The 12,436-nt window shown below is 54.7% G+C and overlaps 1 protein-coding gene across 3 annotated transcripts in view; it reads right to left on the bottom strand.

The window, feature by feature from the left end:
* The window catches only part of CACNA1B (calcium voltage-gated channel subunit alpha1 B), a 216,255-nt gene that overhangs the window by 131,928 nt on the left and 71,891 nt on the right, over positions 1 to 12,436 (bottom strand). For all 3 annotated transcript variants that reach the window (XM_081593188.1, XM_081593189.1, XM_081593190.1), the window contains exons 7-10: positions 7,415 to 7,518; positions 4,661 to 4,776; positions 4,266 to 4,322; positions 3,127 to 3,216 (exon numbers count right to left, since the gene is read on the bottom strand). In XM_081593188.1, coding sequence (XP_081449314.1) covers positions 3,127 to 3,216; positions 4,266 to 4,322; positions 4,661 to 4,776; positions 7,415 to 7,518 — 367 coding nt within the window. The remainder of the gene's footprint in view (positions 1 to 3,126; positions 3,217 to 4,265; positions 4,323 to 4,660; positions 4,777 to 7,414; positions 7,519 to 12,436) is intronic.

Below are 12,436 nucleotides of genomic sequence, written 5' to 3' on the forward strand. Positions count from 1 at the left end.
TAATAATAAAATAAATCAAAATAATGTAGAAAGATAAACCTAAAAATGACTAAAAATAACAAAAATGAAAACAAAAAATATAAGGTAATCTAGAATCTGTTTATTTTAAATGATCATTAATACATACTAACCTTACATGATCCTAATTAAGAAATTAGAAATCAAAGATAAATATACTGACAACCAGAAAAAAGCAAAACCCAACTCTACACAATCTACTCAGTCTCAGAGCTTTAAATACCTTCTGCAGCCTGAATGCCAGCCCCTAACACATAAAGTGCCAACCTGACACCCCAATGCATCTCCAACATGCATCTCAGACTCAGCACATCTGAACCAAATTCTAGTCATTGTCCCCCAAAATGCACGGGTTTCGGGCCCCATCCTCTCGGGCAGGGCTCCTCTGTGGACACTCCCTGCAGAGCTGTCCTTGATGTCCCTCTTTGTCTCACCTCCACGTCCGACTGGTCAGAAATCCTATGGGCTTGTCCTCAAAACAGATCTAGAATCCAGCTACTCAGTACCCCCGCCCCCAGCGCTGGGGTCCTCACAGCAGCCCCTGACCTGGTCCTGCCCTGCCCTCTCTGTGTAGCGGGCTGTCTTCAGCGCCCCCCTGCACCCAGATGCCACCCTCCTCTGCAAGCCACCATGGCTGGCAGAGTCCTTGCTGGCTCCAGCCCCCCGGCACTCATTTCCTCTCCTGCTGCCCTAGCCCTCCACTCTGCTCCAGCCGCACTGGTCTCCTTGGACTCTCCTGTCTCGGGGATGCTCTGTGCCCTGGTAAGTTCACCTGCTCAATTCTTCATCTTTTTACTCAAAGACGACCTTCCCAGGGCCTGTTGTAGCCACTCTGTTTAAAATCCCTACACCCCCAGACCCTTCAAGCCCCCTCCTTCTCTACTTTTTTCCTTTTCACACCTAGCACTGGAATGGAAATTCCAAAGATGAAGGCCGCTGCATCTTCCTCAATGCTGTAGCCCAATGCCTCGGGCACTTCCCAACACATCTGGGCACTCAGTATCTGTTGAGTGAATGGACCAGCAAAGAACTGAATGAAGGAGAGATGAGAAGAATACAAGAGAACTCTACAGGCAGTTCTATAGAAACAAGCTTGAAAGGCAACAAAATGGAATATTTCCTAACAAAATATAACACTGGTTCATACTCTTTTCCCTGGTGGCTCAGACAGTAAAGAATCTGCCTGCAATGTGGAAGACCGAGGTTCAATCCCTGGGTTGGGAAGATCCCCTTGAGGAGGGAATGTTTATCCACTCTAGTATTCTTGCCTGGAGAATTCCATGGACAGAGGAGCCTGGTGGGCTACAGTCCATGGGGTCACAAAGAGTCGGACATGACTGAGTGACTAACACATTCTTTTCATTTCTTAACTAGATGGGTTCACATTTTTATCTTACCTTTAAAGAACAGGTAATTTAGGTGTTATTTATACTATTCCAAGCTACAGGGAAAGATTTTTTTACCTCCCTAATTCATTTTACAAAGTTACAACAGAAACTTTTTTAAAAAAATCTTTAGGTAAAATAAGAATAGAGGGACCATTTAAATATTAACACTCATGATAAATTTGAAAAAAATTAAGATTCAGATCCACAATATACATTGGTCTCCTATTAACAAACCCAAACAGCCCAGCAGAGAAACATACAGGGCACCTTCAAGGTCACCAACACCCACATTCAAACGGGAAACAAACATTTAAAAAGAGGTTCAAAATCACTAGTAGTGAGTGAAATGAGAATTAAAAGTGCCACAAAATATCACTTTATAATCATCAAATTCCCCTCAAACTGGGGAAAGTCAAGAGGAGCTGCAACCTCCAGGCAGAAGGAGAACAGAGGTGTTTCTGCGCCGGGGTGAATGTGTGGTCACAGACCCTGTGGATAGCAGCGTGCCGGCCGCCCTGGGAGGTGCTGGCGCACCCTCACTGCAGCTGCCCTGCTCCTGGGACCCAGCCCATGGGGGCAAAAGCTCTGCTGAGGAAGGACAGATGTTTAAGCAGCTGACTACCGGACAGTGGACACCACACCATGGACACCATACAGGAGCAAGCTCTAATTAGACCAGTTGATCAGGGTGGGGGGTGTTCCAAGAGGCACTGATGAGAAAATTTTGTATGAAACTATTTCTGTAATATGAAAAGACTTCAAAAGTCTACAATACGTATGTGTGCATGTGTGTCATGTGTATCTGTGTGTGGAGGGGGGGCGGGTATGAGTGTTATCTGAGATGAGCATCTAGAAACAGGAAGGAGAAACTCCAAACCATTGACATGGGTTTACTGAGGACAGAGAATGGGAAGTATAAATAGATACACAAATAAACAAATGACTTATTAGAGAGCTCAGTCTTACAAATGTAACAATATAACGGGAAGCAGCTCGTTCAGCTCAAGTCCACTCGGGACCACTGGAGAGCAAGGAGGTGCAGCCTGGACCTGACTTGGGGCCTGTGATGCAACGCGGTCACTGCCAAGTGCACCCCTCCCCATGCTGCCAAAGGTGGGGGCCCAGGGCCGAGTCCTCCTTTGCCACAGAACGCACAACCTCAGGGCACCCAGCGGGAAAGGCCCAGGCACTTCGGGTGCCAGGCTTCGGGTACCAGGCTAAGAGGAAGGGAACTAGAAAGATCAAAGAACCAGGTTTCGCTTTCACTCTCTGAGAAGCACGGGATGAAGTCAAGGCCTCAGAGGCAGCAGACCCAGCAGAGACCCAAGGAGTACGGGAGATACACAGAGCTTACAAGAGAGACCTAAGAAACTTGCAGTCCCTACAGCAGAGACACAGCGGTCCCGGCCTCGGGATGGGCCAGAGGTCTCCAGTCCGCGCGGGACAGCAGAGCCAAGAGGAGCCGGGGACCGGCAGTGCACTGAACTGGAGCAGCGAGAGGTGTGAGCAAAGAACTGCAGGAGCTGCGCACGCAGCCCGCCTCAAGGCCTGGCCCCAGGAAGACATCCGCTCACCGGGCGGGCGCTGTGCCTCCTCCTGTCCGGCAGACACACCACCCTGGGGCTGGCTGAGCTGGGGGTGGGGGAGGTGGGGGAGGAAGGAAGCCGGGGCAGCAGGGAGGGAGCGGGTGCGCACTCCGCACGTCGTCCCACAGACTCACCCACAGCACAGAGGTCTGCAAAGCGGTCCTCTCCCTCCTCCGCGTGGATCAGGTCGTTTCGGCTCTTCTTGGTGGCTGCTCTCTTCAGCACTGCTTTAAACAAAGGGTGGGCAGGCGGCATGAGTGCAGCCCGGCTGGCCGACCGGCCTCAGGGCTGGGCCGTCTCTCAGTCGCCCACTCCCTAATCTCCAGGAACCAGCAGCCTCTCCAGATTCCCTCTCCTGAAGCCAAGGCTGCTGGCTTGAAGGACGATGCCTGGCCCCCATGGCCCCTCTTGGTCCTCAGAGCAAAAGGGACAAGGGATTTTTGAGGTCCTGCTTGTCCTTCTCTCCGTGATGATGTCTGTGGGGAAAGCCTGGCTACCATGGAGACCAGGAAGCTTCCAAGTAGGGCAAGGCCAGGGCTGTAGCCGGCTGCCCCAGCAGCCTGCACTCCAAGGCCAGGTGAGACAAGAGAGATGAGCTCAAGGCTGCAGAGGAACCAGCGAGACCTGCTCAGGCCCCAGGAGTGGGCCCCACGAGACCATGGCAGGCGTGGCACCCTGTCTGGTCCTGTCCCGCACGAAGATGGCAGCCTTCCTTCCTGCCACTGGGGCTGTGCTCGCCCCTGTCCCTGCTCTGGGGCCCCACGTTGCATTAGGGGTCTCCTACGGCAAGCTGGGGTCAGCACCATCCTGAGCCCTGGGGACAGACACGGCTTGGTTTAAACCTGCAGCCTTCTAGAAGCAGTGCGGTGCCACAGAACTTTCTAGGATGATTTGAAACGAGCTGAGGAAGACTAAGGGACTGGATTTTCACTCCTGTTTCACTGTAACAGGGGCACCTGCAAACTCACACAGTCACGAGCCCGCCACCATGCTGGACAACACGGCTCTCAGCCTGTGCTGTGAGCACAGGCTCCTGAGACCCCGGGCTGAGCCCACTGCCGGCTACACCCACTCTGCTCGTGGCCCACAGCTCCTCAGGAGCATCCGGCTGACCACCAAGTGCTGCTGACCCATGCAGAGCCTGCCTCCAACAGGCAGGCTCCCAGCAGAGCAGAAGGCATCGTGCATCACATGCAAGCGCGCACACGTGCCACTGCCCGCTGGCCCCCAAAGCCCTGTGACCAGGCAAGGAATGCTGACAGCAGCCACCTACCATCCAGAGGGGACTTCTCCTCCGCGTTCTTGTCCTCCTCAGCCAGCATGACCTCCTCTGCGAGCAAGACACAGCCTCAGGCCGGAGCCTACCATGCCCACCCCTGACTAGGGCTCGTCCCCCAGAAACACAGCAGAACGGAGGCGAGGCCCTGCCTGCTTGGCCTTCCCACTTCCAGAAGCCACTGTGGCCACGGCTGAGCTCGTCCCACTGAGTCAGAGCCCTTGGTGTGTCCCACAGACAGAGCGCCGTCAAGAGGGCCTGGCTCGCTCCTCCTCACGTGGCCCTCCTGCGAGCAGCCCCCACCCCAGGGGAGCTCATTCCTGGAGGGCCCTGGTGGGGGGGCAGGGAGCCAGCAGAGCCCAGGCCAGGAGCACCGCACACCCTGTCCTCACCGGCCTTGAAGATCCACTCCAGGTACCCGTTGAGCTCCCGCTCGATCTGCTGCTGCCGGCGGAGCTTCAGAAAGGCCCGGCGGTTCTCCACCCGCTCACGCTCTTTGGCAAACTCTCTGTGATGGGCAAAGCCAGGGCAGGAGGCAGATCAGGTGGGTATAAGCTCACCTACAGGCCCCACCTATACAGCCAGAGGCACCAGGAACCAGGAAGAGGCCGGGACAGGGCAGCGGGCCACGGGCCACCCCGCCCGATGGCTCCCACCACCCTGGCCTCTGCCCACCTGAGCACTGACAAGGCCCAGGCAAACGCTCCCCCCTCAGGCCCCTGCGGTACACAGGGACAGCACCCCAGCACCCAGAGAGGGGCTCCACCGCCCCCCAGCCGAGGGCAGGTCTGGACGCACGCCCTCTGAGGGCGGGGCCCCGTCCCCTGGACAGAGACGCACAGGGACCTTATGGACAAGAACCCTCCAGAGGTCTTTCACCTTTTCTCTTCGGCTGGTTCAGACCCTCGGCCATGCTAGAAGGAGGGGCACGGAGGAACCAGATCAGCTCAGGGCGGCCAGAGACAGGGAGACACTCTAGCGTCTCGAGGCCCCTCTGCCACCCGGGGCCCTCAGCAGCTGCTCCACTTCAGCTGAGCTTCTAGGCTCAGAGGTCCAGAAGGAAGCCCTGCGCGCACACACCACACACACACCACACGTGCACACACCTGAGCTCAGGCGCCCCAAGTGCAGGCAGGCAGGCAGGCTCCCAGGGCGAAAGAGCATGCCCGTTCTCCCTGAGGAGCAGCAGCTTCTGGGCTCGACAGAGGGGCAGGCCCGGCAGGCCAGACTCCTCTCACGGCCCTGGCAAGGGAGAGCGCTTGGCTCTGACCAGGATGGACCCCGAGCCTGAGACCACCGTCTAGCAGGGCCTGAGCCACCTCAGCCCTGGCCATGAGAGGTGATGGCTCCCTCCTGGACGTCTCACCCCGCCCAAGCCCTGACTAAAGAGATGGAGGGCCCCTCACGGTCTCCCCACCAGGCCAGCCCCCTTGGCCACACCTGAGTGCAGAGGCCTGAGGGCAGGATGAGACCACACTGCCCGGGTGGCCTGAGAGTCACCAGCAGGAACTACCTGCAGTGACTGACCCAGCCGCCAGGCACCCACTGCTTGGGGGCAGCTGGCTGTGAGCCTCCCCTCCCCAGGCTTCTGCCCCTCCGGGAGGGAGGACTGTGAGAGGAACGATCCATTCTGCTTCTCTGGGCACTGGGAGGGTGAGAGCCCGAGGCGTGGACAGGAGCGAAAGCTGAACCACCTCCAAGCTGGCCCGTCCAGCAGCCCTCATGCAGCCGTGGCAGAGTCACACGTGTGGTGATCACCAGCCTAAGCGGCCGTGCGGTCTCCAGCCTTTCTAGGGCTGGAGGAGAACCCTGGGCCCTGCTGAGACTGATTAGGAAAACCAGCACCCGCAGGTGGGGGAAGGGCTGAGAAACACAGAGTCCATGGGCCTCCCTCAGGCTCCACTGGCAGCCCCGTTCCTCCTCCCGTCCTCCAGAGCAATCCTGAGCAGGGCCCACTTGTGTCCTGCCAGCCTCCCCACCTCCTCACAAGCCTGGCGGCTCCAGCTCTCGGCTCCCTGCATCGCAGGCCCCACCCTCTCTGCACCGCCACCCCAGCAGCTCTCCGCCTGCAAGACCTTCCTCCCTCCTTGCCAAGCTGGGCCCCCTGCGTCTCAGTTGAGCTGCCCCTTCCCCAGATGCTCCTCTGAGCCCAGGCCTCCCTTGGCTTCCCCATCCCAGCTCAGACTGCAGCTTCCACCTGACGGGGAGCTCCCACCATCACCGGCGCTGCTCTGGGTAGAGATGCTCAGAAAGGCATGCTCCTGACAGAGCCTCACAGGAGGGAGCGAGGCGGGAGCACACATCAGAGCCAAGCAGAGCGAGGGGCCCAGATGCTGCCCTCTCAGCGGCGGCACCTTCTCAGATGACAGGACAGCTGCCCACGGGTCCCCCAGGCTCCCCCCGGGCTTCCTCAGGCCAGTCTGAGGGGGATGGTGACATTCCCCTCCAGCTTTACAGGGATCTGATGCCCAGGTGGGGGCAGGGTGGCAGGCCAGGCCAGACGCCCTCTAACTCTGTCCCCCACACTGCCTCCTCAGCCCCAGAGAAGGGTGGAAGCCCCAGATACTAGCCCCGGTGGTTTCCTAAAGCCAACGGCACTTCTTCAGCCTCAGCCTCATGTAGGCCAGGAGGGCGCTGTGGGCCACAGGTTGCTGCACCTCTCTCCCAGGGAGGGTCAGGGTCCCTTTCTCCAGGAGGGACCCTTGCCCTGCGCCCTCTCTTGTCCTCTCCTTGAGGTCAGCAGGGACAGGCGCCCAGAGAGGAGGGTAAGCCAGGGGTCGGGGCTGGGGTGCAGACCCAGGGCTGCGCCATTCCTTCTCCAGTGTCGCAGCAGAGGGCTCTCTGGCCCCCAGGGCTGCTCCTGCAGAAACCCCACCACGAATGCAGGTAACAGGCAACAGCAGCCCCTCCCGACTCAGAGGCCGGGGTGAAGGCCAAGAGTGAGAGGTAAGGAGGCCAGGGGACTGCCCAGGGAGAGGTCAGATGGCAGCCCAAGGACAGGCTGGCTAGAGCTCAGGGCTCTAGGAGCAGCCACCCCAGGGCCAGGCCGGGCCCTGCCTCCCCCATATCACACAGGCCACGTCCAGTCCCATCACCCAGCCCTGGCCTGCAAACATAGAGGCACGCGCAGCCGCAAGGCCCCTTACCCTGAGAGCACGCCCAGCACCAGGTTGAGCATGAAGAAGGAGCCGATGATAATCAGGGGCAGGAAGTAGAGCCAGTTCCAGGTGTTGCCGGCCGCATCGTTGGTCTGGAAGCAAGAGCGGATGAGCAGGACGGTGGGCAGGAAAGCTCCCTGGTCTCACACACCAGCAGAGTCAGGCACAGGCGGGGCCGGACAGGAAATCCAGACCATGCCTGCCTGCCCTTGCCTCCTCTAGGACTGGGGCCCCCGAAGGACCAAGGAGCTTCGCACTCCTGGCCTGCCCAGCAGCGCCGAGAAGCCAAGGGCTTCACCACCCAGGTGCCCCACCTGGACACCTCCCCTCCACTTCCCAGGCTGCTGGACACACCAGGCAGCTTCAGAGACAGTCCTCCTTCGTGAAGCCCATGGACCCCAAGGTCCAAGTCTGATCTGTCTCCTGCCACTCCCACAGCACCGTGCAGGGAGCCTGGGCCACACCCCATCAACAAGCAGGCAACTCACCGTTGTTGCCCCCAGGGAGGAGCTAAGCTGACAGAACCCCGCACTCGGGCCGGGTCTAAATAACCCAATGCAGGGGGGCCTTTCCCCAAGCCTTCTGACTTTTAGAGCACAGCCCACAAAGGGATAAGGCCCTCTCCATCCAATTCTTTTCCACTGTTGTTTTGTTTCCAGGGGCCCCTGTAGGCCCCTGACTGGGGTAGACCTCTTTCTCCACACGAGTCTGCTGCTAGAAGTGAACCAAGAGGGGTGGGCATTGTGGGCAGGCAACCACCTGTCCCCTCTGCTCCTCCGTTCAGGGGCGGCTCATGAGCCAAGGGCCAGGCCTGAGCAGGACAGAGGCAGAAGGATGTCCTGGCCCTGCCCTGAGGCTGGACTGACGTCCAGGGGCTGCTGCTGGGACTCCTGCCCTCCAGTGCCCGCTGGCCCGGGCAGAACTGCAGACTCTACCCCTGCAAGTCCTGAGTCCCCCTGCCTGCCGGCTGCCTGCGGCTTCTGATTCCTGGACATTGATTCCAGGCTGGCCGCCGAGAACCCCAGGCCTTGACCAAAATAGACACTCAGACATCTGACTTTGCTTGCTGCCCCTATTCCCTGACCAACCTCTGCCAGCTCCAAACAGAGCTCCAACCTATGGGCTACAATGACCGCCAAAGCCGCCAGCCTCCCTGAAGGGCATCCTCAGAACCAGCTTCCTTCTGGGAAGAAGGAGAGATGTGCCGCCGCCTCGGCTCCTCCCACCCACTTGTCAGGGGTTTGGCCCCGCAATGATGCCCCCTGATGGGCCGTTCCCACCAGCGGAGGCCGGAGCGCTCTATTCTCCTCTTAGGAAACAAGCAAGGACTTGCACTTCTGGGAAGACGGAGCAGACGTCCTCGCTCCTATTTCTCCCACCGAGTACAATTAGTAACCTGAACATTACATCTAGAGCAAATATACATTTCACGGAAGACTCTAAAAAGTGGAGAAAAGAAAGCAGATCCGCTGGGACCTCTGGACACATGATGAGTTCCCTGTGTTTTTGTTTAGTTTTCCCCTCATATATCCCAGACCTGGGGCTCTTAAAACCTACAACCTGGAAATGCCAAGAAACAGACAAAAAATACAGCACCAAAAGCCAATGCCCTCTCTCTCTCACCAAAGGGCCAGGAAGGGGGCCACCTAGTAAGACAGACGATGACTGCACTACTCCAGCCAAACAGGGCAGAAAAAACATGATGCCACCTCCACCCTGGTCAGCAAAGACCAAGGAGGAGCCTAGACAACACCCTCCCCAGACTGTAACAGGTAACCAACCTCCCCACACCCCTGAACCATGGACATGTCAGACAAAGACAAGCAGGGAGGTGGACATCTTCCCAAGGCCCCCACCCTACCCTCCCTCTGCGGTATCAGTGGAGACCACACGAAGAGCCCGGACTTCCACCCCAGGCGGCAGTAATGAGACACATTACCCGCTCCCTACTGAGGTGCTGCTGCCAGAGGGGCCCTAGGGGAAAGTCAGACGTTCACCGTCACCCAGCAATGAGGCCACACACAGCCCACCCACACAACGTGCAGGGACCACGTGGTGAGCACAAACGGGGCACACCTGACCCTCCCAACCAGGGAAGCATCCTAGAGGCACCGTGAGAGCCAGAATTGGCACTCCGCCAAGCAGAATGCGTCCGTGGAGGCCAGGGGAGAACTAGCCTTCTATGCCCACCTCGCAATAGCAAGGCAGCAGCCCCTGCTTCTCCTGGCAGAAGGCAGAGGAGGTCGGCTAAAACAGAGGGTTTAAATAAGGTCCAGGGTCTTGGAACAGGATGCCAAAAGTGTTCATCTTTCAGTTGACACTCATTTGCCAAAACAAGAACCAGGAAGAGCATAAACTGAATTAAAAAAAAAAAAAAAAAGAATAGATGCTGTGAAATAAATAAAGAATAAAAAGCAAACAAAATATTAGATGTTGTGATGATTAATTTTACGTGTCAAATTGACTGGGCCGTGGGGTGCCCAGATGTTTAGTCAAACATTCTGGATGGTTCTCCAAGTGTGTTTTTGGATGAAATTAACATTTAAATTGATACAGCAGATTGTTCTCCATAATGTGGTGGGCCTCGTCCAATCAACTGAAGGACAGAATCGAACAAAAAACTGACCCTCTTTGAAGAGAAGATTCTCCAGAAGAGAATGCAGACTTTATCTGCACCATTGGCACTACTGGGTCTCCAGCTGCTTTCAGACTGGAACTGCAGCACAGGCTCTCCTGGGCCATGAGCCTGCCAGCCTACACTTACTGCACATTTGGACCTGACAGCCTTCATAATCACATGGGCCAGTTGCTAATTATAGAGATCTTTCTTTCTCTCTGTCTCACACACACACACATACACACATATGTCTTGTTCGTTTCCTTTCTCTGGAGAATCCCCAGAGATCACCAACACTAAGATGACAGAGATGATAGACGCATCTGACAAAGATTTTAAAGCAGCCGTTGTAAAACTATTTCAAAGGGTAATTGTATACACATTTGAAACACATGAAAAAAATAGAAAGTCTCAACAAAGAAACAGTATCATCAAATAAATAAAAGATACAATGAAGACTCAAATGGAAAATTTAGAACTGAAAAATACAGTAATCAAAATTAAGATCTCAATGGAAAGGCACAACAATAAAGACAACAAAGGAAAGAATCAATAGGCAGTAAAACAGAAGAAGAGAAATTACTCAATATAAACAGAGGGAGAAACAGACTTTAAAAACTCAAACCAGAAGAATCGGAGCAGAGCTTCAAGGACCCGAGTGACAGTGACAGACGCCTGACACTCACACATCAGGGCAGCGGGCACAGGAGAGAGCAGGGGACGCTGACAGTGTGCAGAGAGACACTGGCTGAAAACCCCCTCACTCGGCAGAAACACTCACACATCAGGGCAGCGGGCACAGGAGAGGGCAGGGGACGCTGACAGTGCGCAGAGAGACACTGGCTGAGAACCCCCTCACTCGGCAGAAACACTCACACATCAGGGCAGCGGGCACAGGAGAGGGCAGGGGATGCTGACAGTGCGCAGAGAGACACTGGCTGAAAACCCCCTCATTCGGCAGAAACACTCACACATCAGGGCAGCGGGCACAGGAGAGAGCAGGGGACGCTGACAGTGTGCAGAGAGACACTGGCTGAAAACCCCCTCACTCGGCAGAAGACATAAACCTACAGATTCAAGAAGCCGAGTGCAAACCCAGCAGAACGGACCCAAAGAAATCCACAAGATATTTCATTGTCAAACCAAGAAAAACTAAGCACACATGAAAAATCTTCAAAGTGGCAAGAGATAAACGGCACCTTACTCATGGAGGGAGACAATTCACAGGCTTTCTCATCACTAACTACTGACAGAATGAAGGGGCACACTGCTCTCCAGGTGGTCAGAGAAAGAGACCGCCCACAAACACCCACGCCCATCAAACACACCCTGCAGGGGTGAAGGGAACATCAAGACATTCTCTGCATAAAAGCAGGGTAACTGGGAGAATTTGTCTCCAGCATATCTACCCTAAGAGAATGACTAACGAAACTCTCTAAGCAGAAAGGAATGATTTAAAAAGGAATTCTTGACCATTAAGAAGGAAGAAAAAACAATGAAAAGAGTAAAAATAAGGGTAGACGGATTTTATTTGTCCTTTTGAGTTTCCTAAATTATGTTTTGACAGTGGAAGCAAAAATTGTAACGCACTATGATGTGGTTATAAATATATGCAGAGGAAGTGTTTAAGATAATTGTATTATAAATAGGGGAGGATAAAGAAATGTAAAGAAGATAAGGTGTTCATATGTCACTTGAATTGATACTATTATGACACCAGTAGATTAGAATAAGATATAGAGCAACTGACGTTGACAATGACAACATGACATTGTACAGGAGACAGGCAGCAAGACCATCCCCAAGAAAAAGAAATGCAAAAAAGCAAAATGGCTGTCTGAGGAGGCCTTACAAACAGCTGGGAAAAGAAGGGAAGCAAAAAACAAAGGAGAAAAGGAAAGATATTCCCATCTGAATGCAGAGTTCCAAAGAACAGCAAGGAGAGATAATAAAGCCTTCCTCAGTGATCAGTGCAAAGAAATAGAGGAAAATAACAGAATGGGAAAGACTAGAGATCTCTTCAAGAAAACTGGAGATACCAAGGGAACATTTCAGGCAAAGATGGGCTCAATAAAGGGACAGAAATGGTATGGACCTAACAGAAGCAGAATATATGAAGAAGAGGTGGCAAGAATATGAACTATACAAAAAAGATCTTCATGACCCAGATGATCATGATGGTGTGATCACTCACCTAGAGCCACACATCCTGGAATGTGAAGTCAAGTGGGCCTTAGGAAGCATCACTACGAACAAAGCTAGTGGAGGTGATGGAATTCCAGTTGAGCTATTTCAAATGCTAAAAGAGGATGCTGTGAAAGTGCTGCACTCAATATGCCAGCAAATTTGGAAAACTCAGCAGTGGCCATGGGACCGGAAAAGGTCAGTTTTCA

Source organism: Giraffa tippelskirchi, chromosome 4 (genome assembly GCF_054371585.1).
Source record: "Giraffa tippelskirchi isolate mGirTip1 chromosome 4, T2T-mGirTip1v1.2.pri, whole genome shotgun sequence".
NCBI lineage: Eukaryota > Metazoa > Chordata > Mammalia > Artiodactyla > Giraffidae > Giraffa > Giraffa tippelskirchi.